Source organism: Podarcis tiliguerta (genome assembly GCF_965153285.1).
Source record: "Podarcis tiliguerta genome assembly, chromosome: 2".
NCBI classification, from domain to species: domain Eukaryota; kingdom Metazoa; phylum Chordata; class Lepidosauria; order Squamata; family Lacertidae; genus Podarcis; species Podarcis tiliguerta.
In genome coordinates this window covers 10,651,414-10,675,961 of record NC_139535.1, presented here as the reverse complement: position 1 = coordinate 10,675,961, position 24,548 = coordinate 10,651,414, and the positions used below count along the sequence as shown (strand labels likewise).

Below are 24,548 nucleotides of genomic sequence, written 5' to 3'. Positions count from 1 at the left end.
GGCAGATGAACCAGGGCATTTCATCTCTATGTGCTCCTCCTCGCAGTCATTCCTCCTCTGGCCGCTGCTGTGAATACGTGACCTGTCTGTCTCTAGGCACTGCAATCACCTGCAAAGCATTCCAAAATGCTGGATTGATATTGTCAGCCTTTGTGTCATGTTTGCAGACATCTTTGAAATGCAGAGTTGGTCAGCCAGTGGGCCTGGTGCCTGAAGTCAACTCCCCGCCAGATGCGATCCCAGAGCAGAGCAGGGGATTCATATTTCCAGGCCAGGAAGAGAGAGCGGTCTCTGCTAAGCACTTCTTTCTTGGAGCAGAGGCTGCTCCCTCACAATGACAGTAATTTGCGTTTTCTTATTAATTCATAAAAGAATTTACACATCACCCGCTAAGGACAACATGCTACCACAGTATACACGCATGGAAAGAATGCAAATCAATTGAGGCTTCTCAAGACAGCTAAGCAGCTGTGCAGGCCTGCAGGATAAAAACAGCAACAGCCAAGCACATCAGCCCTGAGATGGCGAGTCATTTGCACACAGGGAAACGCCCACAGACTGAGAACTGAGAAAGTGAAAGTCAGCTGTGCCTTCACTGTGAGGCAGCAGCCATGGCTGGTTCTGGGGGTCCCGTCCAGGATCCCTTTGCTGAAGCCACTTGTCCCATCTTCCTGGATTACTTTAAGGATCAAGTGACCACTGTGTGTGGGCACAATTTCTCCTGAGGCTGCTTGAGCTAGTATTTGGGGGGTGGGGGGGGCCCCATAGGCTTCCTGCCCTCAATGCAGAGAAACAGTCCACCCTTCCAATCGGGATTCAGACCCCATCATGGGACTGAAACAGCACTGTCCGATGATTTGCAGCAGGCTAGGGAGAGAAGTTTCTCCCATGCTTTCCAAGTATGGGTCAAAGCAGTTTCTTGTTTGCCCCTCTGCTTTCCCTGGGAAAACCCACTGAATTAGGAACAAATGTCAATCCTCAGAAAAATGAAGAGACCCTTTTCCCAATTCAGCTGCAAACAGGAAGCAGAGGTGGGTGTGACCCCCAAGTGGGTCCCTGGGATCGGATCTGCCCTAAAGTGCTGGTGGCACTATGGATAGGAGGAGGGGAAGAGTCAGGGGTCCAAAGCAGGAAGTAAAAAAAGAATTCTATTCTGCATCCTGAACAAAATGGGTGTGGTGGAGCATTCAGGCAAAGTTCAAAGCTATCACTTATTAACCAAGCAATGCCACATTTATGATAGCTGATAAAAAGACCTGTTCGGGGGCGGGGGGACATGGCTTTGTCTTATACAATTATGAATATATGCCAAAGTCCTGTTTTTTTCTTATTCTTCATGTTTGGGGTGAGATGAGGTGGTGAGCAAATGGGTGTTCTGTTAGGAGGAGAGAAGATGGAGGGGGAGAAGGAAGCTGAGCTCTCCCAGCAGAAGAAAAGAACAGTTGCTGGTTGTCGTCACAGCTGTACAAAGTGCACAGCCTTTGCCCCTCCCTAAAGAAAGGGCAAGGAGAGAGGGGAAAGAAGAGCTGAGAAGAAGAAGGAAAGGTAACACCAGAACTTCTCCTTGATCGACCACACCATCTTCCTGCCCACAAGAGAAGCTATTCTGGGGGTGAGTATCTGACAACCAAACCCCACTGCATGTTCCCAGGCTGCCCCTGGCCAAAGCAGGTCTATTTTCATTCAGTTCCCAACGAATACAGAAGAGCCTTTTAACCGTTCCTTTTCCTTGCCTTCCCCCACCATTCAGCTGAAAGTCAAGCACCTATGGGAATGCTGTTAGCTCTTGGAGAGGAGCTCCCATGGGTGTTAGTGGAGGTCTTGGCTGGGCACCCAAAGGAGGGCTTGGAGCCCTGCAATGGCTTCTGTCCTTGTCTGTCACCTTGGTGCCATTCATGGGCCACTCTTGATGCAGCGCCAGGAAAGTGGACCTGCACATGAACGTGAGATTATGTCCCACTCAATGACTGAGGGACCTCTCCATATTTCATGGAGCTCCATTATTCTTTCTGCTGAATAGTGAATACATGAAGCAGGGAAACATTTCTGAAAAGGTGACCTGTTTTGCTTTAATTTGGCAATTTTAAGGAGGAAGGTTTGTGCGGATGATGTTCAATTCTTCAGTGGAGCACATTTTCATTTGACAGACTGCCTTGTTTTAATAGTTATTTTAACTGCTTAACGTGTTTCATCATTTTTTATATATTTTACTTTGTAATGGCTTTGGCTACAGATTTTTTATTTAATTAAATACGTTTCATAAGAAAGTGAAATGCAGAGTTAGTTTTACTGGAAGGATGTGGAAACACTTAATACTGAATAGTTTCTACCTTACAGGCATTTCTCTGCCTCTCATCTCAACAAACATGGGCTCATCCTCATCCACGGATACCAGAGAAGAAGCCACATGCCCCATCTGCAGGGAGTATCTGACAGACCCTGTGACCGTGGACTGTGGTCACAACTTCTGCCGGGACTGCATTGTAAAGTATTGTGACGCATGGGAACCAATGCAGGTGGGGGACTTGGAGTGTCCCGTCTGCAAAGCCCGGATGCAGAGAGGGAATTTCCGCCCCAATTGGCAGCTGGCCAATATAGTGGAAAAAATTAAATTCATGGCACCAAATAAAGGGGGAAATGATCTGTGTAAGAGACACAAGGAAAAACTCCACTTGTTCTGCAAAGAAGATGAAGAATTGGTGTGTTTCGTTTGTGAGCGATCCCCAGAACATAAATTGCACACTGTGGTTCTCAAGGAAGAGGTTGCCCAGGAATACAAGGTAGGAAGTCATTTTGACACTTGCTAACACAACCCTTTCATATCTTTCTGTGTGTCTAAGTACAGAACATGCTGTCAATGTGGCTATAAAGCAAACATAATAAATTGCTAATCTGCACCTTAATGTGAATCAAAAACAAACAAACACTTTGTTCTGCTTCAAATGCAACTTTTTAAAATGTGATTTTGTTTTTTAAAGCACCATTTTTTCTGCACTTGTGCCAAAGGGTTCCTGTGTAATGTAGTAATAATAATGTTATGTAATAGGAGTAATAGAATGAAAGTTCTCAAGCAACCCTTGAATTTTAAACATACAGCAAAAAAAAATCCTAGGAGCTCCCAGAACAATTATCAGATAAAAATCTAATAGTGGAGGACCACACAATAGAAATATATGTAAAATACTGAAGCTCCCTACTCCCGGTCCTAATCCAATCTGAAATTTTGTTTTCTCTTTAGACACTCATCTGTGATCGCCTGGGGCATCTGAAGAGAGAGAGAGAGAAAATTCTGGCTTATGAAGCAAAAATAGGAGAAGAAAGCAACAGCCTGCTTGTAAGTGTGACAATTACTACTAAGAGATCCAAGTATACTTGAAGGACCAAGGCTGGATCTATACCAATATGGAAAACCTATAAAAAACGCTGTTTAAAAAATTAGCTCTCAGTGTAATTTCTCATTGGGACAGATCACAACTCTGCAGGGGCCCCCTGGTGTCAATGTTTATAAGGCATATATAATGTTCTTATTAGTCCAGTGTAGTTAATAATAATAATAAATAATAAAATTTTATTTATATCCCACCCTCCCCAGCTGAAGCCGGGCTCAGAGCAGCTAACAACATGTTACACCCCCTGTGTAACATGTTTGAAATGCATATATAACATTCTTATTAGTCCAGTGTAGTTGAGTTCCAAGTCATGATGTAGCCCTATTCCTGAGTGATTTACCATAACATTGTTAATGAAGGTCTTTCTAAAGACTCTGGCCTCTTCTTTTCTTTCTTCCTGCCTCTTGAAGAAATTAACAGAAACTGAGAGGCAGAAGACCATGGAGAAGTTCAGACAACTGCACCAGTTTCTGGAACAACAAGAAAAGCGTCTGCTGAATGAAATAGAAGAGATGGAGAAGGAGATCACAAGAAGAAGGGAGGAGCAGCTGGCTAGACTCTCCCAGGAATTCTTCTGTCTTGAAGGGAGCATCCGGGAGATGGAGAAAAAGAGTCAGCAGCCAGCAAGTGAACTCCTGCAGGTGAGACTGTGGCAGGAACAGCCCAAAGTTCCTCTCTAATGGTTTAACCACACTTACCTTTTGCTGCACTCTTTCCAGGCATAGGTCAGTGCTTTCCCAGTCCCTAACCAAACTCTCCCTCCCCCCCAGTTGTGCCCCCCCCCCCAATTCCTCTTTAAAGCTGAAGCACAACTAATGACAAATAGGGTTTTCTGTGCATTGCTGTTTGGCCCAATTCAGCTTGAAAGAGCAGGTTTTGACAGGGAAAGCTCCGTAGGAGGAAAAGGGAGAATTCTCGGACACGGAGCTTTACAGGGTGGACCATGTTGGACCAAAGGGGGAGGGGCAGAGAAGGAGGTCAGGTGGAAGGGACTGCTGTCAAATGGGGTCTGTGCATCTCTGAGCAGGAGTTCAGCGAAGGGAGGCAAGGGGGGGGCCTTAGTCCCAGGCACATGATTTTGAGGGGGTGCAAGCCAGGAGCTCCCTTGCAGGAATCCTACCCTGCCTGGTGCCAGGGGTCTTGCCACCACACCCCTGGCCCCCTCACGGAATGGCAGTGTTGGGGGGAAGCACTAGCCAAGGGCTGCATCTGTTAAAATCATCTTGGTTAGATGATCCTTGGGATCCCTTCCAACACTACAATTCTATAATTCTGTGAAAAGCAAAGATCAGTGCAATAAGCATGACAATACTGCCAAGGTTTTTGGTTTTGTTTCTTACTCTTCCTCTCTTGGTTGACATGAGGGAATTGAAAAGCTGACAGAACAGTATGGATAATTTTATTTGGCAGAGTAAGTGTCCCAGAGTGGATAATGTTAATATGCAAGCTGTCCCACAGAAGAGAGGATTGGCAGTACCTGATTTAGCTAAGTAGTGTGAAGTTGCTTAGCTAACTTTGTTAAAGTTAAGGATATCTCAGAAAAAGGAACTCTTTCCGTTGGAACAGTTATCCACAAATTCCTCACTGGCCAAGATACTAGGGATACCTAGGAACATTTAAAATAAAAAAGATTGGAAAATAATGGAGAGAAACCAGAATTGTTAGATGCATCCATTCCTATCCAAAACTTTGGCATATGCTAGGCAGATTCACCCCAGAGGGCATCCATTGCAGGGGTTGATGGGTCTTCATTACAGGGCCTGTGGTAGGCAGTGAATTCCATTCTGACTTTCCTCTTTTCCCTTCTAGGATATTAGAAGAACTTTGCAGAGGTAAGGAGATCCTGTTCATCTCCCTTAATATCACTTCCTGAAACGTCACAGGTAAACTGAGGACCCCTGCTGGAGCTTCTGGCACTCCACTTACTCCTCCACAGATCAGGGCCAAAGAACTGAAAGAGGGACCAAACAAGATATATTCTAAACCCAAAAATTGTATAGAAAAGTCATTAATTAAGTTTGTTTGTTTGCAAATGTATTCCCAAAGCCAAGCCTGTTGCAAATGTAATTGCTAATTGCCTCTTGGAGATGATATATAAATGGTGCTTTAACACGGGGCCTACTCTGTATTTAAAGTGCTTTTTAGAAAAAAAGTTGCACTTAATTTTGTTTGCTGGACTTTATTCTTCAGTCTAACAAACTCTGGGGCTTTTTCTACAATCAAGCATTATATATATTTTATGAAGTAAATAAGAAAGTAAATCAATCAATGAATCAATCCCTGTAACTCAGAAATGTTTAGCTCCCCCAAAGGCACAGCAAAGGCAAAGAAGGTTTTTGTACTAGGCAATGGGACAAAGAGGGCAGGCTGGCTCTACCATTAGGCAGAGGGGGTTGGTTGCCTCAGGCCCTGCCACCGTCCCAGCCCTTCAGCCGCTCCCATCTTCCTGAGTCAGCACACCTCAACAGTGGAAATGCTCACTGTTGCCAGCCTGGGTTCTCTGTCTGCCTTCCCTAAGGAAGGAATGAAGCATAGAAGTCATCCCCAGGGCCTGCAGCTTCTTTCCCTTGCATACAGCCCCTTGGAATTCCTTCTCACAAACTTTTCTAGATAAGATTTCAGGATATCCCATTGCGTGTTGAGGTCCCCAATCCACCCCTAAATAAATTCACACTTCACACCATAATTTTTGTTTAAGGTTTTTGGCATAATTTTGGCCACAACTTTATTAAAACACAAACAATGTGAGTGGTTGCTTAGGCATTGGTTACGACTATCTGTCCCCGCCCAGGGACAGAACTGACATCCGCAAGCCTGCGAAGTCAGTAAGGGCAAACATTTTATGGGGAGTAGATGGAGCTGGGTACCAGACCCTCACCTCTCCCCGGGGCTCTTGCGTGGCCCTATCCCCCTTTCCAGGGGTGCGGACAAAGCATGGCGAGCCCCTGGATTCCTTTAACAGAATACCCTTGCAGCAACAGCATTGGAGGGGCAGGCACAGCCAATCCATGCCCCTCCACCAACCAGTTTTTTCTAAAACCAATGCCTAACCTCAACCTTACAAGTTGTGATGATTTGCTACACAGTAGGCAAAAACCAAATGGCATCAGTCAATCAGCCAAATGGACAAAATTCCTACCAGATCCCTGCCCCAAAAGCAGACGACCCCATGACAGGCATAGCAATGTCAAACGCCCCAAAATTAGGGAAGGTGGGCAAGTGATCCGATGTGCGCAGCAAAAAGAAAAAGCTTGACGCTGAGCACAGAGAATATATTCAACCCAGGCTGTCAATCAAATTTGGCAACATCAAACTCTCCCCAGCAACCCGAGGACTCCAATCACACTTTGGGCCAACCAAACCAACTTGCCCAGCAACAAGGGGTGTCTGGTTAACCCCACTGCAACCCGTGCTCTCCATGAAGGAGAACTCGCTTTGCCAGATCTTGAGTTACCAGTTGGGAAATAATCTACAGTGGTACCTTGGTTTACAAACTTAATCCTTTCCGGAAGTCCATTCTTAAAACAAAGCATTCTTAAACCAAGGTGTGCTTTCCCATTGCAGCGGGGGACTCAATTTACAAATGGAACACACTCAATAGGAAGCGGAACATGTTCTGCTTCCAAGGCAAAGTTTACAAACCAAAACATTTACTTCCGGGTTTGCAGTGTTCTTCATCCAAGTTGTTCATAACCTATGCTGTTCTTAAACCAAGGTACCACTATAGTAATTTTAGGGGTGTTAATTATATTGACATCCCAGGTGAAATTAAGGATACTTTATGGCAGTACTGCGCCTTTTACCACAGATTGCCAAACTAATTAGTGTTATTTTCCCTGTCATGTTTTGTTTTACTTAGATAATGTTTGTAATGTTGTTCTTTAATGGCCTGGATTGGCTTTTGACCAAAGAAAACATAAAAATATGTTTCTTCTGTATATTCATGAAAGATCTGGCTTAACCTATGAGGACTCTGGCTCCACAGCCGAGGATATGTAAGTTGTCAGCAAGATCCCACCAACCTCAAGACAAAAATATTTTGAGTTTAGAAAGCTATATTTTGGGTGGTTTTTTTTAGCGTGTAGTAAAACCCTTTTTAAAAATTTTTATGAAGAATATAAAGTGGAATAGAAATGAAATGAATGATAATGATAATACTTCACATCTAGATTTGTCACTTTATTAACTCCAACAGCAAACTCTGTGATGGCTGCCCCACTCAGTCCTATGCAGACACTTGTCTCATGGGCCATCTGTGGGACTATTCCACCTCTCACCTCTGGGGCTACCAAAAAGAGAGCAGGAGTTGGGCTGTTTACCATGTTCCTGAACATATCCCAGCTGCAATATGTAACTTCAAGGTGTCACTTGGATTCATGATAAGAGGATAGAAGGAACATTTCACTTTTGTCAACATCAGCAACCATCTTTTTCTCCTCCACATCTTTCTTGCTTGTTGTTGCAGCCAAAATTGAAAAGCTCTGAGCAGGATGGTATCACTTGATTCTACTTCTCCATTTGAGTAGATGTAAGTGAGCAGACTCAGAGACCTGAGGCTGCTCCTTTGGCTGCTCAGGTGTCTGGCTTTGGAGTCCCTAGTAAGGAGGAATCTTCTCTCCTCTGTGCTCTCCTTCCTGGCTTTCTGCAGTTTCCTTCCTCCTCTCAATTCCTTTCTTTTGCTGCACTCAGAAATTCTGGATTTGAATGGGTTAACCTTTATTTCCCCCATCAGGTATGAGCAAAAGGGGACATCTGAAAATCCACTGACTTTTCCAACAGAATTGAAGAGGAAGATCTCAAAATTTTGGATTGCAAATCCCATTCTATATGTTAAGATGGAGGAAATAAAAGGTAATGAAGAATGGCTGCAAGGATTTTACACTGGACATTATATTACTCCAAAATATGTTATGAAGTAAAAATTTTGTTGTGGAATTATTTGAGGTATAAAAGTCTAGCTCTCAAACTTTATATCTCTTTCCTTCCTCAGATGCTCTGTTATTCGGACTGCACCAGAAAGGTAAATTTTGGGTGAAGGACCAAATTTTGAATTGATTTTAGAATGAATTGATTTTAGAATGCATTTCAATTAATTGATTGTAATTTTATGTAAACTGTGTTACTTTTATTGTTGTTAGCTGCTCTGAGCCTGGCTTCGGCTGGGGAGGGCGGTATATAAACAAACAAACAAACAAACAAACAACAACAACAGCAACAACAACAACAACAACAACAACAACAACAACAACAACAACAACCAGCAGGGCATGTGCACACAGAGCTGACGGCGTCCACTTGTTTTCCCAGCCCAGATAGTGTGTCAAGAAACACAGACAGGCAACTGTCCATTCTCAGCACACACTTTTTAATGTGGTTTCCATGTGAAGCATTCTGGTTTGGGTCCCAACCAGGGAAAAATGGATAATCAAGATAATGGACTCTGCTGAAATGGGAAGACTGACCGGGAGAATCAGAAACCAAGAAGATGAGAAATTCAATAAAGAATGCTGAAAGTTTATAGACTATCTCACAGAGCACTGCAAACATTTAAAAACATTGACAGGACTGATATAACACTTGTAATGTATGAATTTGATGGTTAAAATGGAATATAAACAAAATTTAGATAAATATAATAACATACAGTAGGAAAAGAATTTCAAGGGAAATCATGATGGTGTGGGTGGACGTCCAGGGATTCAGGGAATCCTATAAGTATATAAGATTGATGATATTTGCAGGGAAATGATATATGAAAAAAACCCTTTCAAAAAGAAGTATTCTGGTTTAGGGCAAAGTAGAGGGAAGAAAAGAGAATCAGGTATATATATGTCTACGCTCCTCCATTTTGGAGCATGCATACAAATACAGCCCAAAAGGAAATGAAAGCATTGGGGGAGATGTGGGAATGGAAAGAGGAGCAGCCGAACTTGACAATTAATCCCCTTACCCCAAACAGTAAAATAAATCAACAGCAGCATTGAGTGTGCAGTGGTCTGGAGCTCAGTTATCCCCACATTATTGCATTCTCTTCATATCGGGTGAATCCAAACCTACTGTGGGGAAACACTGAGACTGGATTATACAAATTAATTACGAATGCAAACTGCTGCAAATATAAATACTGTACTTTTGTTCCTACACCCAAGGGGGTCCTGCAGCTTCAGAGCAGTTGAAGATTCCAGGCAGGAACAGGCAGCCTGCAGTGTTTGGAGGGTGTTTATGGAGGCTGGGAAAAACACATGAAAAAGGACTCTCTAGTTCAATCTCTCTTTTTTTATATAATTAATGTTTATTCAATTTCCAATATGCATTCCATCCATGTTTAACATCCACTTCTAACATATACATCTTTTAGACTTCCCTCAGCCTGTCTGACAATTTTCCATATTATCACAATTGTTCACATTTCTTAAATTTATATTGCGCTTTAACAATCTTAATCTTATCATATCTTTTAAGCAACATTTCTATCAATCGTTTTCACAGAGCTTCTTGAAAGCCAACAAGTGTTAATTGCTCCTTACATACATTTTTGATATACTCTGTAAATTTATTCCAGTCCTCGGTGAATCTCTGATCGCGTTGGTTCCGAATTTTCCCCGTTAATTTGTCCATTTCTGCATATTCCATCAGTTTCATTCTCCATTCTTCCCTCGTCAGCATTTCTTCCTGTTTCCATTTCTGGGCCATCAAAATTCTAGCTGCTGTCTCTAGTTCAATCTCCATCACTCGGAGCAAGGGAAAGTTTTTCTCCTCTTGCCCCATCCATCCCTCCTCCCCTTCACTGGATAGAAGAGCTGAGGGAATATTTTCTGGGTTGTTTTGCTTCTTGACTGGATTGACAAGAGGGACACAATAAAGGGAGCAATATATATATATATTTAAAAAGCCACAGGGAAGGTATTTATTCTGAGGTTACTCTGGGAGAAAGAGGGGAGGGTCCCAATCCAGAATGAAAAGTGAGGAAGCCCCATTTATCTGAGCGGAAATTTGGTTCTTCTGGGTGTTTCTTGGATCAGGATGTCTGTCTCTGTCTCTCAGCTGATTCTGTCTCCCTTCACTTTTCCCATCTTCCCAACAGGAAATGTCACTCTGGATCCAGACACAGCCCACCCGATTCTCAGCCTGTCTGAGGATCAGAAAAGTGTGAGATTGGAAGACAAGCCTCAAGCCCTGCCCAACAACCCTGAGAGGTTCAGCAACGGGCCTTGTGTGTTGGGATGTGAGGGATTCACAGCAGGCAGCCATTTCTGGGAAGTCACTGTGGGAAGTGAGCAATATTGGGTTTTGGAGTCGCCAGAAGGTCTGTGAGGAGAAGGAGCTTACATTCTATGAGAGGCCACTTAGATCCCTTTCATATCTCATCAGCTTTGAAATTAAAATATTACATAAGCCCTGAGGGAGGGATCTGGGCTGTGGGGAAGTGGGAATGCAAGTACTGGGCCTGCACCTCCCCGGATTACCTTCTTCTGCCCCTGAGTGAGGATCCCAAGAGGATTCAAGTGTCTCTGGACTATGAGGGGGGACATGTGTCTTTTTCTGATGCTGACTCAGGAGTTGAACTCTACACATTCTCAGGAACCTCGTTCTCTGGGGAGACCCTCCTCCCTTACTTTTTTCTGTGGGGATCTGAAACCCACCTCAGGATCTCTAGTTAAGAGCAAAATTGACATCTTTGCAGGTGTCCTGTGAGAGGAGTCATTCCAGTCACACTTGGAGGAAACAAAGAAACAAAATCTGGGATTTTCTTTTCCCTTCCCTTTCCCAGAATTTCCTCTGCAGTGGAGTCCTTAAAGATAGGGAAACACTTTAACCATCCCTATAAACAACCTATTCCTCAAAAGGATTCACCCGCCACCCCCTGCAATCCTGGTTCTGTTGTTCACCTTCCTCTCATGACCAGACCTCCAACAGTTGTTAAAATGCCCACATAATTGCATTAATAGATTACTGGAAAACAATTCCCCCAGCCACCTTTGAAACTACAGCTCCTAGTCTTGTGAATCTCAGGCAGGAAGCAAATAAGAAGACTGTCTGTGAAGCCCCAACTTCCAACCCCTTGCAAATGCAGCCTCCCCATCTCCACACTTCCTCAGAGAGAAATCTCACTGAATCCAGAGATTATGGGAGTTGTAGTTCAGCAACTTGGCTATATCTGCCCTATATAATTCACATGGCGTCATTCCTGTGGCTCCCAACCTAAATGTGGGATACTCCCCCAAAGAGGGTCTTTTCAGTATTACCTGCATCTTATTTACCTCCCCCTGCCCTCGCTTTTAATAATTATGGTTTAATATATTTGAATTCTTATAACTATTTTGTTTTCTCTGTTGTTGATTTTCAGTGTTGTTCATGACCTTATGTTGATTTTTATGTTTTTACATTATTGTGGTGTTGGTACAGCTTTTCTGTTGTTGATTTTTAATCAGCTATATTTGAATTTGTGAACAGCCCAGAGTGCATGGTTATATGGGAGGTATATGAAAGCCCCCAAAATGAAATCGTCTAAAAGAAAAGTTCCAAAACCTCCCTAGCAGGCTATTGAGGGGCCCCTTCAGACTGGAGGGCTTTTGCCGGTGTTTGTTGCAAGATGTCATTGATGCAATAATAGTGCACTAGCCATGGATTCATTCTGGACCATCTATGCAGCTGCTTTAGTAGCTATTCCACTATACTTCCAGAATGTTACCCTGTTATTTCCATTTGGAGGGGCACTCTTGGGCTGTAAGGGAATAAAAGAGGACCAAAAGAAAAACCTACAACAGAACATTACTGGTATGAAAATTTATAGGATTTCAGCAGGAAGTGACAGGACATGGACTGATCAGAAAAGAAACAGTTATGAAGACTGCAAAGCTTTGTGGGCACAAATAGTATTAAAACTGGGATTGCATAGACTTCCCAGATAGCATCATGCGCAGAAATCATCACAAATACACAATAAAAGGAATATGCATAAATCCTGGGAGTGTTTGCATTCTGTCCTGGAGAGGGATGATTGCTGACAGCAACTCTGGGTGGATGTGGGCTGAGGCTGTAGAGCATCTTAGTAAAAAAAAAGAAAGAAAACCCATTCTACCTACTGTTTTAATATATTCAAAGCTGGCATCCATCTTAAGCCAAATCAAAAGTTTGCAGTACCTGCTGTTGCTGTAGAGACCGACGCAGGAAAGACATGTTTTGTGTCAGCTGGGGCAGATGAAGGCGTCTAGTTGTGCTGCTGCAGATGCACCAGGGTGTTTCTTCTGTCGATACTCCTCCTAGTGGTCATTCCTCCTCTGGCTGCTGCTGTGAATACATGACCTGTCTGTCTGTTTCTAGGCACTGCAATTACCTTCAAGGGAAACAAAATGGCAGGTTGATGTTGCCAGCTTTCATGTTATGTTTGCAGATATCTTTGTAACGCAGAATTGGTCTGTCGTTGGGCCTGGTGCCTGAAGTCAGCTCCCAGCCAGATCAGATCGCAGAACAGAGCAGGGGATTGCTATGTTCAGGCCAGGAAGAAAGAGCAGTCTCCGCTAAGCACTTCTTTCTCAAAGCAGAGTCTGCTTCCCCACAATGCGAGTGATTTGCGTTCTCTTTTTCATTCAAAAGGAATTGACATATCACCCCTAAGGACAACATACTCCTACAGTATACAGGCCTCAGAAGCAATGCAAAGCAACCGAGGCTGCTCAAGACACTGCTAAGCAGCTGTGCAGGCCTGCCAGGATAAAAACAGCAGCAGCCAAGCACATCAGCCCTGAGATGGCGAGTCATTTGCAGACAGGGAAACTCCCACAGGCTGACAACTGAAAAAGTGAAAGTCAGCTGTTCCTTCGCTGTGAGGCAGCAACCATGGCTGGTTCTGGGGTCCCAACCAGGATCTCTGTGCTGAAGCCACTTGTCTCTTCTGCCTGGATAACCTGGATCCTGTGAACACTGGGGGGGGGGGCACGATTTCATCCGAGGCTGCCTGAGCTAGTACTGCGGGGTGGTGGGCCCACAACCTTCCTGCCCTCAAAGCAGAGAAACAGCCCAGCCCAAGGAATCTCACCCCAAATTGGAAACTGGAAATGCGGATGATTTGAACTCCTTCCAATTGCAATTCCCATCACGGGACTGAAACAGCACTGGTTGCACTGGACAATGATTTGCAGCAGGCCAGGGACAGAAGTTTCTCCTGTGCTTTCTAGGCATGGGTCAAATCAGTTTTTTGTTTGCCCCCTGCTTTCCCTGGGAAAACCCACTGAATTAGGAACAAATGTCAATCCTCAGAAAAACAATTGATCTTTTCCCCGATTGCAAACAGCAAGCAGAGGTGGGTGTGACCCCCAAGTGGGTCCCTGGGGTCGGGTCTGCCCTAAAGTGCTTCCCTGATGGGGAAGAGTCAGGGGTCCAAAGCAGGAAGTAAAAAAAGAATTCTATTCTGCATCCTGAACAAAATGGGTGTGGAGGAACAAAGTTCAGACAAAGTTCAAAGCTATCACTTATTAACCAAGCAATATCAAATTTATGATAGCTGATAAAAAGACCTGTTCAGAAAAAAGCATGGCTTTGTTTTATACAATTATAAATATATGCCAAATGCCTGTTTGGTTTGGTTTTTTGAAAAAGAGCAGTTCATGTTTGGGGTGAGATGAGGTGGTGAGCAAATGGTTGTTCTGTTAGGAGGAGAGAAGATGGAGGGGGAGAAGGAAGCTGAGCTCTCCCAGCAGAAGAAAAGAACAGTTGCTGGTTGTCATCACAGGTGTACAAAGTGCACAGCCTTTGCCCCTCCACAAGGAAAGGGCAAGGAGACAGGAGCAGGGACAGCTGGGAAGAAGAAGGAAAGGTAACCCCAGAAGATCTTCTTCTTGATCAAGTACTCCATCTCCCTGCCCACAGGAGAAACTAGTCTGGGGGTGAGTATCTGACAACCAAACCCCACTTCATGTTCCCAGGCTGCCCTCGGCCAAAGCAGGACTATTTTCAATCCATTCCAAGTAATGTGCATAGAGGAGCCTTTTAACCGTTCCTCTTCCTTGCCTTCCCCTATCATTCAGATGAAGGTCAATCACCTATGAGAATGCTGTTAGCTCTGGGAGAGGAGCTGCCATGGGTGTCAATGGAGGTGTTGGCTGGGCACCCAAAGGTGGGCTTGGAGCCCTGCAATGGCTTCTGTCCTTGTCTGTCACCTTGGTGCCATTCATGGGCCACTCTTGATGCAGCGCCAGGAAAGTGGACCTGCACATGAACATGAGATTGTGTAGAATAGATAAAAACAAATGGAAACTCATAGAAACTTTCTAATCATTTGGGTTGTCTTGTCTAGATAAGAATGTTGTCAGCAGGTGCTGAAATGAAGACTGTGAAGGTGCCTGCTTGATATCAATAGGAAGGGAGATCCAAAGTGTTGCTGACACCATGCTAAATGATTGAGTGCAGTGCAGGTATTATGTGGCACCTGTAAAAGTGCCAATTCCTCCGATTGAAGCAGTCAAGTGGGCACATATGGGGTAAGGTGACCTTGTAGGTAAAGAATGAATTAGTGTGCAAACTGAGTTGTTGAGTTTCAGGCAGTGGGACTGTTATACAAAAATTTGGGGTTGACTTTTACAGCCCATCTCTCCATCAAGGGACCCAATATCCCTTAAGTCCATAATCAGTCAGAGAAGAATGAGGGGAGGGAGGAACCAGTTGAGGAAAGCAAAGAAAATATTTGTTTTCTGCTGCAATAGAGTCCCCCCGCCGCCACCGCCATCACCACCTTGCAAGGAAGTGAGGGGACCCAGAGTAAAAATGTGCAACAATTTTTAAAGACTTCAGAAATGGCCCAGCCCTTATCCAAGGACCACCCAAAGTTATCATACAAGTATCAAGCATTTTGCATCTGTTTGATTGGCATGCAAAGGTGCCATACACTGTTTTTGGTCCAGAATGGGGGGGAAATTGTATGCACTCTGCCAACATGTAGGATGCCGTGGATGGGGAGTTGCCTGTACAGAGGACACAGAACATGGTTGCACTTGTAAATCAGACCATGCTCAGAATATTCTTTTTGTCCAACATGTTTACAAATCTGTCACTCAGAGATCTGAACAATACATGTTAATTGTTTTTCTGGGGCTTGCCAGAGCATCCTTTTCAAATGGTGAAGACCTTGGTGTCAGAGTTTATTGACACAGACCTGTGTCAATACAGTGATTTGTATAATAAGACCAGTTGTGGGGCTCCATTGCATAAAAAGTGAAATGCATTGTTAGTTTTTCTGGAGGGATATGGAAAAGCTTAATGCTGAATAGTATTCCCCTTTCAGGCATTTTTTCCGTCCCCAGTCCCTTTACGTCCTGCTGCCATCCTTCAGTCGCCGCTCAGCTTAACAAAGCCACACACTCTGGATCCGTCATGGCCTCTGCCCCACCATCCACGGATGTAGGAGAGGAAGTCTTGTGCCCCATCTGCCAGGACTTCCTGACAGACCCCGTGACCTTGGATTGCGGCCACAACTTCTGTCAGGGATGCATCACCAAGCACTGTGAAATACAGGATGAAATTGAGATGGGGGACTGCAAGTGCCCCGTCTGCATGGTCAAGATCCAGAGCAGAAATTTCCGCCGCAATTGGCAACTGGCAAATGTAGCAGAAAGACTCAAACTCCAGGGAAAGCAACTATGCGAGAAGCACAAAGAAAAACTCCACCTGTTCTGCAAAGAAGATGAAGAATTGGTGTGTTTCGTTTGTGAGCGATCCCCAGAACATAAATCACATACTGTGGTTTTCAAGGAAGAGGCTGCCCAGGAATACAAGGTAGGAAGTCATTTTGACACTTGCTAACACAACCCTTTCATATAGGTGTTTATGTGTGAGTGTGTATGTGCAAAATATGCTGTCAATGTGGCTGTAAAGCAAACATAATAAATTGCTAATCTGCACCTTAATGTGAATCAAAACCTGGGCCTGGTGTCTGTGCTATGCAAAACAAAAGAAAAACTTTGTTCTGCTTCAAAAGCAACTTTTTAAAATGTAATTTTGTTTTTAAAAGCACATTTTTTTTGGACTTGTGCCCAAGGGCTCCTGTGTAATGTAGTAGTAATAATAATAATGCTGGTTAATAAGAGTAAGAGAATTAAAGTTCTCAAAGGAGCCTTGAATTTTAAATCTACAGCAAAAAAACCCAAACCCCTAGAAGAGAGCAATTATCAGATAAAAATCTAATAGTGGAGGACCACACAATAGAAATATATGTAAAATACTGAAGCTCTCCACCCCGCATCCTAATCCAATCTGATATTTTGTTTTCTCTTTAGACACTCATCTGTGATCGCCTGGAGCATCTGAAGAAAGAGAGAGAGAAAATTCTGGCTTATGAAGCAAAAATAGGAGAAGAAAGCAACAGCCTGCTTGTAAGTGTCACAATCCCTACAAAGAGAACGTGTATGGACCAAGGCTGGATCTATACAGTGGTACCTCGGGTTAAGTACTTAATTCGTTCCGAAGGTCCGTCCTTACCCTGAAACTGTTCTTAACCTGAAGCACCACTTTAGCTAATGGGGCCTCCCGCTGCTGCCACACCGCTGGAGCACGATTTCTGTTCTCATCCTGAAACAAAGTTCTTAACCTGAAGCACTATTTCTGGGTTAGCGGAGTCTGGAACTTGAAGCGCATGTAACCTGAGGTACCACTGTACTGATTTGGAAAACACTATAAAAAACGCTATTAAAAAAATTAGCTCTCGGTGTAATTTCTCATTGGGACAGATAGCAGCTCTACTAGTATAACATGTTTATAACAGATATATAACATTCTAATTAGTCCAGTGTAGTTGAGTCCCAAGTCATGATGTAGCCCCATTCCTGAGTGATTTGACATAACATTGTTAAGGAAGGTCTCTCTAAAGATTCTGGCATCCTCTTTTCCTCTTTCTTCCTGCCTCTTGAAGAGAATAACAGAAACTGAGAGGCAGAATATAGAGGAGCAGTTCAGACAACTGCACCAGTTTCTGGAAGAACAAGAAAAGCGTCTGCTGAATGAAATAGAAGAGATGGAGAAGGAGATCACAAGAAGAAGGGAGAAGCACCTGGCTGGACTCTCAGAGGAACTCTCCTCTCTTGAAAGGAGCATCCGGGAGATGGAGGAGAAGAGTCAGCAGCCTGCGAGTGAACTCCTGCAGGTGAGACTGTGGCAGGAACAGCCCAAAGTTCCTCTCTAATGGTTTAACCACACTTACCTTTTGCTGCACTCTTTCCACGCATAGGTCAGTGCTTTCCCAGTCCCTACCCAAACTCTCCCCCCCACCAGTTCTTGTCCCCGCCGCAATTCCTCTTTAAAGCTGAAGCACAACTAATGACAAATTGGGTTTTCTGTGCATTGCTGTTTGGCCCGATTCAGCTTGAAGGAGCAGGTTTTGACAGGGAAAGCTCCGTAGGAGGAAAAGGGAGAATTCTCGGACACAGAGCTTTACAGTGTGGACCATGTTGGACCAAAGGGGAAGGGACAGAGGAGGTCAGCTAGAATGGGCTGCTGTCAAATGGGGCACAGAGTTGGGGCTTGCATCTCTGAGCAGGAGTGTAGAGAAGGGAGGGCAAGGGGGGCCTTAGCCCGGGCACATGATTTTGAGGGGGGTTGAGCCAGGTGCCCCCTTGCAGGAATCCCACCCTGCCTGGTGCCAGGGGTCTTGCCACCATGCCCCTGGCCCCCTCACAGAATAGCAGTGTTGGGGGGAAGCACTAGCCAATGGCTGCATCAGAAACCTGATATGGAAAGGTGGAGTAAGTTAAAAACATCTTGGTTAGATGGAATCCCTTCCAACACTACAATTCTATGATTCTACAAAAAGCAAAGATCAGTGCAAAAAGCATGGCAATACTGCCAAGGTTTTTGGTTTTGTTTCTTACTTTTCTCACTCTTGGTTGACATGAGGGAATTGAAAAGCTGACAGAACAGTATAGATAATTTTATTTGGCAAAGTTAGTGTCCCAGAGTGGATAATGTTAATATGCAAACTGTCCCACAGAAGAGAGGATTGGCAGTACCTGATTTAGCTAAGTAGTGTGAAGCTGCTTAGCTAACTTTGTTAAAGTTCAGGATATCTCAGGAAAAGGAACTCTTTCAGTTGAACAGTTATCCATAAATTCCCCACTGGCCGAGATACTAGGGATACCTAAGAAAGACAGAGGAGAACTCATGAATTTTCATCAGGACATTTTAAAAAAAAGGACCTGAACTTAAGATTGGAAAATAATGGAGAGAAACCAGAATTGTCAGATGCATCCATCACTGCTGTTCGTTTAGTCGTGTCCGACTCCTTGTGACCCCATGGACCAGAGCATGCCGGGCACTCCTGTCTTCCACTGCCTCCCACAGTTTGGTCAAATTCATGTTAGTAGCTTTGAGAAAACTATCCAACCATCTTGTCCTCTGCCGCCCCCTTCTCCTTGTGCCCTCCATCTTTCCCAACATCAGGGTCTTTTCCAGGGACTCTTCTCTTCTCATGAGGTGGCCAAAGTATTGGAGCCTCAGCTTCAGGATCTGTCCTTCCAGTGAGCACTCAGGGCTGATTTCCTTCAGAATGGAGAGGTTTGATCTTCTTGCAGTCCATGGGACTCTCAAGAGTCTCCTCCAGCACCATAATTCAAAAGCATCAATTCTTCGGCAATCAGCCTTCTTTATGGTCCAGCTCTCACTTCCATACATGTTGGCAAAGTGATGTCTCTGCTTTTTAAGATGCTGTCTAGGTTTGTGATTGCTTTTCTCCCAATCTAACCAGAATTGTTAGATGCATCCATACCTATCGAGAACTTTGGCATATGCTAGGCAGATTCACCCCAGGGGGCATCCATTGCAGGGGCTGATGGGTCTTCATTACAGGGCCTGTGGTAGGCAGTGAATTCCATTCTGACTTTCCTCTTTTCCCTTCTAGGATGTTAGAAGAACTTTGCAGAGGTAAGGGGATCCTGCTCAACTCCATTAATATCACTCCCTGAAACCTCACAGGTAAACTGGGAAAGAATATAATATGAAGATTATAAAGTGGAATAGAAATGAAATGAATAATAATGTGGGACTATTCCACAGAGTCCCACACAGTTACCTGTCACCTGTGGGGCTTAAAATGAGGAGATGGAGTTGGGGTGTTTACCATGTTCCTGAACATATCCCAGCTGCAATATGTAACTTCAAGGTGTCACTTGGGTTCATGATAAGAGGATGTCGTTGTTTAGTCGTGTCTGACTCTTCATGACCCCATGGACCAGAGCACCCCAGGATAGAAGGAACACTTCACTTTTGTCAACAACAGCAACTATCTTTATCTCCTCCACATCTTTCTTGCATGTCGTAGGCAGTGCAGCTGAAATGGAAAAACTCTGAGCAGAGTGGTATCACTTGGCTTTATTTTATTTCTCCATTTGAGTAGATGTAAGTGAAGAGATTCAGACAAAGGGCTGCTCCTTTGGCCCTCAGTTGTCTGGCTTTGGAGTCCCTAGTAAGGAGGAATCTTCCCCCCTCTGTGACTCCATTCCTCTGTCTCTCCCTCTTGGCTTTCTACAGTTTCTTTCCTCCTCTCAATTCCTTTCTTTTGCTGCACTCAGAAATTCTGGATTTGAAATGGGTTAACATGTATTTTTCCCATCAGGTGTGAGCAAAGGGGGACATCTGAAAATCCACTGACTTTCTCACTAGAATTGAAGAGGAAGATCTCAAAATTCAGGGCTGCAAATCCCATTCTATATGTTGGGATGGAGAAAATAAAAGGTAATGAAGAATGGCTGCAGGGATTTTATTAGTCCAAAATATCTTATGAAGTGAAAATTTTGTTGCAAAATTGCAGAAGTCTATTTCTCAAACTTTATCTCTCTTTGCTTCTTCAGATGCTCTGTTATCCGGATTGCTTCAGAAAGGTAAATTTAGTGTGAAGGACCAAATTGAAAGCCCCAAATGGGCAATTCACACAGAGAGATTCAAATGAGGACCATTTTTCTCCTCTTGCCCCCATCCCTCCCTCCTCCTCTTCACTGCATAGAAGAGCTGAGGGAATATTTTCTGGGCTGTTTTGCTTCTCAAAGGGTGACTGAATTGACAGGAGGGACACAATAAAATATGTTGAGTAAAAAGGAACAAACAGAAGTATTTAAAAAGCCACAGGGAAGGTATTTATTCTGAGGTTAGTCTGGGAGAAAGAGGAGGGTCCCAATCCTGAATGGAACGTGAGGAATCCCCATTTATCTGAGAGGGAATCTACTTCTTCTTGGTGTTATTTTGGATCAGGATGTCCGTCTCTGATTCTTGGCTGATTCTGTCTCTCTTCTCTTTTCCTCATCTTCTCTCAACAGCAAATGTCACTCTGGATCCAGACACAGCCCATCCCAGTCTCATCCTGTCTGAGGATCGGAAAAGCGTGAGAAAGGGAAGCAAACATCAAGTCCTGTCCAATTATCCTGAGAGATTCAGTGACATGCCTTGCGTGTTGGGATGTGAGGGATTCACAGCAGGCAGACATTTCTGGGAAGTCAATATGGGAAGTGAGGAATGGTGGGCTGTGGGGGTCGCCAGGAAGTCTGTGGAGAGAAAGGACTTCTTCCCCTTAAGGTTTGAGGGAGGCATCTGGGCTTTGGAGAAGTGGCTTGGCAAGTACAGGGCCTTCACATCCCCTGATTACTTTCCTCTGTCCCTGAGTGAGGAGCCCAAGAGGATCCGAGTGACTCTAGACTATGAAGAGGGATATGTGTCTCTTTCTGACGCAGACTCAGGGGCTGAACTCCACACGTTCTCAGGAGCCTCGTTCTTTGGGGAGACCCTCCTCCCTTTCTTTTGTCTGTGGGGAAATGAAACCCACCTCAGGATCTCCTGTTAAGAGCAGAATTGACACCTTTGCAGATGCCCTGTGAGAGGAGTCATTCCAGTCACACTTGGAGGAAACGACAAAACTAAATCTGGGATTTTCTTTTCCCTCCACTTTCCCAGAATTCCCTCTGCAGCGGAGTCCTTAAAGAGAGGGAAACACTTTAACCGTCCCAATAAACAATCTGTTCCTCCAAAGAATTCACTCGCCACCCCCTGCGATCCTGGTTCTGGTGTTTACCTTCCTCTCATGACAGGACCTCCACCAGCTGTTAAAATGCCCACATTGATTAATAGATTACTGGAGAACAATCCTTCCAGGCACCTTTTGCAACTAAAGCTTGTGCATCTCAGGCAGGAAGGTGAAATAAATAAATTAAGGTCTTAGGTATATAATAAAGGTTCATAAATGTACCAAGCAAACAGAGCAAGAGATCTCTCCGAGCCCCACATGTGCAGCCCCCGTCCGCCAATAAGGGGGAGAGTTAAGTGTTCAGGGTAGTGGAGATGTCTCCAAGCCTCTTAAGTCTTTCTCCCTAGCAAAGGGAGGAGACAGTTGCCAGGAGTAGCAGGAGGGCTCTCTCAGCCCCTCGAGGGCAGCAGCTAGCATTCTTGTTCTCTCTTTGATGGCTATTGAGGTGCTTCAGAGAAGGGAGAAGACACCCCTTCACCTTCCTCCCTGCCCCCTCTCTCCAGATCCACATAAGTCCAACAACCAGGGCGGGAGGGAGTTCAGCACACCAAAGGCCCAGTCTCCCCAGTGCTAATGCCCTTTTACTGTGTCAGGAACATACACCAGCCTGGAGGGACCCTTTACACAGCAAGGGAAGGAAATCTGCACCTCGGCTCTTTTCCTAATTAGGGACTGTGGGGTTTCATTGCTCCAATGAAGACCACGCTGGGTGCAGTTCTCCAGTGGACCACTTGATGTCAGCGTTCCACCATGAGCAAGGCTCTTGTTATAGTATCCACCAGAGCTTTCCAAACTTTTAACGTTGCTGACGCGCTTTTTAGACATGCGTCCTTTTGCAACACAGTAATTCAGTTTTACTAGCAAAAGAGAGGTTAAACCAGGGGTCCTCAAACTACGGGCCATGGGCCACATCCGGCCCACCAGTGTCCTGAACCCGGCCCACCCCCAGGCCACACTGCCTCTAAGCGAAATCCTCTGTGGGCTGGGCGTGCACCTCTCTGCCTTGCCCACCTCACAGGGCTGTTGTGGGATGCAAAGGTGGGCAAGTTCCACAGGAGCAGGGTGGGAGGGGATCCCGGATGGCCGTGCCAGCTGCTCCTTTCCTCCAGCCCCGTCCCCTCTGCTAGCCCCGTCCTTCCCCGCACAGGTACTTCTGCTGGCCGCAATACTCCATGTGGAGGCTGCTTGGGCTTGCTGTGGGAGAGCAGATGGGAGCCGAGCAGTGCAGCGCCGGCTTGCCCAGTGAGCCAGCCGCCTGCTGCTGCCGCTGCTTCCGTCTGCCATGGCTGGCCGGGCCCAGGGTCGTCACGCCGGCACTGGGTATGCAGAGCTGCTCATCTTGCTCCTCCTTTTAGCGCTGGCGGCTTCCTATGGGTGCCTGCTTTGGCATAACCTCTGCAGCATTCAGTGGTGCCTACTCCTGTGCAAAGGGCTCCAAGCACACTGGCATTCGTGCAGTTAAGTTAGTGAGCTTTGTGAGCTTAGTCAGGTTTCCCACGCCAAAGGCTGTTATTCCCTGTGTGCTTACCTGGGAGTAAGCCTTATTGAATTCAGTGCGACTTACCTCTGAGCAGGCAGGCATATGAATGTATGGATATATTAGGGAAGAAGGCCTCAGAAGTAACTGCACTGCTTTCAGTGGGTTTACTCCCTGGTAGGGATGGCTGAATCTGTCCATTTTGGTGCCTTGTTTTTGCAATCTTACTTTCAGTTCTCCACATTTCCACATTAGTGTTCTTTTAATATATTTTTCAAGAAAAGGTACTCTTGAAAATTTGTCACCATTTTAGTCTGTGTTTCTCCTAAAATGCACATTTTTTGTATGTTGTTTTGCCTAATACATCTTTGCAAAGCAATTATTTGCAATAGTATGCATAAGGTACTTTCACCAATATGCAAGTTTCAGAGTCACCTTCAAAGGTAGAGAAGCAGGTCTGTTTATTTCCACTGTTGGGAATATATGTATTGTATTGTTTTTCCTGTTTTTTGTGCACTACAAATAAAATATGTGCCGTGTGCATAGGAATTTGTTCATATCCGTTCATTGTCCGGCCCCCAACAGTGCCTGAGGGACAGTGAACTGGCCTCCTGTTTAAAAAGTTTGAGGACCCCTGGGTCAAACTAACACCTTTCCAGGAGCGCAGGGGTGTTCATGTGACACGCCTACACACTGCAGCTGACACACTCAGTCACAACACTCTGGTATATGTGCTAATTGGATCAGATTGCAGCAGCAGCAGCTGCCGCTGTCCTTCAGACAAAACAACTTCACAACTTCGGGGTAAATGTTGGTGGTGCTCTTCTGTCTTCACGCACCTACTTCTCACGTAAGTCTTCAATCCATGGGTCGGATATACACACACACACAAATTGGTTCAAGGCATGGCCTGGTCCCACAGTCTGGGGTGAGGGCAAGTGGACTTTTCCTGGCTTAGGAGGGGCTCACCATACCGGCCCAGTTCCTACAGACTGGAGGAGTCACTGCCAGGCCTGGGTCTCTGCTCCTCCCCATAGGAAGGAGGGGCTGGGAGTCCCGCTCCAGGAGGGGCTGTGGTGCTGGGGAGTGACTGAGGATTGGGACCAGAAGGGTTCGCTTTCCAGTAAGGATGGCCGTCCTATTGCACCCATAAGGAGGATTGGGAATGATAGGAAGCAAGGGGACCCTTGAACTTGATGGGTGAACATGCCTACAATAGTGCCTGTGCCAGATTATTTTGCACCCTAGGCAAGGCTTGTACCCCTTGTTGCTGAAACAGCAGCAGCCCCAAACTGCTTTGCAAGGCTGGGATCATTCCAGCGCTGTCTTGAGAATAAACAAACTTTGGTTTGGCCTGATCTCGGTGTCAGACTCCTTCTTCTCACAGAGCAATTGACCCTCTGGGGAAGATCCCTGGGGCAAATTTGTTCAACATGCTATGAGGGCAGTGGTGGTGGCCATGTAGAGACAATAGGATCCTCCCTTGCAGCCATCACTACTATCACCACTGCTCAGAACAAGTGCCGGCTAATCCTCCTGCCAAGCTTATCAGCTGCTGCACCGGTGAGAAAAATAGGGACATCCCAGGATCAAATCAAAAGCCAGAATGGCTTTCATAATTCCAGGACTGTGCCTGGAAAATAGGGACACTTGGAGGTTATGTAATTATGACTTTATATACTTTATA

General features: G+C 45.0%; 1 protein-coding gene and 1 pseudogene across 4 annotated transcripts; both read left to right on the top strand.

Annotated features, from left to right (window-relative positions):
• Positions 1-4: 4 nt before the first annotated feature.
• Positions 5-23,402, top strand: LOC310670515 (tripartite motif-containing protein 10-like). Of its 3 annotated transcripts, none has more exons than XM_083425983.1 (8): positions 5-1,612; positions 15,670-16,160; positions 16,661-16,756; positions 17,293-17,523; positions 19,273-19,295; positions 19,987-20,105; positions 20,222-20,251; positions 20,684-23,402. In XM_083425983.1, exons 2-8 carry the CDS (start codon positions 15,759-15,761, stop codon positions 21,202-21,204), a joined length of 1,422 nt encoding a protein of 473 aa, XP_083282109.1. In that variant the 5' UTR covers positions 5-1,612; positions 15,670-15,758; the 3' UTR covers positions 21,205-23,402. The 3 variants fall into 3 exon arrangements, with proteins under 3 accessions (XP_083282109.1, XP_083282108.1, XP_083282107.1); XM_083425982.1 differs by lacking the exon at positions 5-1,612 and adding an exon at positions 13,765-14,275; XM_083425981.1 differs by lacking the exon at positions 5-1,612 and having other exon boundaries at positions 15,290-16,160.
• LOC310670542 (E3 ubiquitin-protein ligase TRIM11-like) lies at positions 2,344-12,352 on the top strand (annotated as a pseudogene). The gene is made up of 7 exons (XR_014515469.1): positions 2,344-2,780; positions 3,239-3,334; positions 3,800-4,030; positions 5,199-5,221; positions 8,122-8,240; positions 8,380-8,409; positions 10,474-12,352. The product of XR_014515469.1 is annotated as an E3 ubiquitin-protein ligase TRIM11-like (transcript).
• Positions 23,403-24,548: the final 1,146 nt, after the last annotated feature.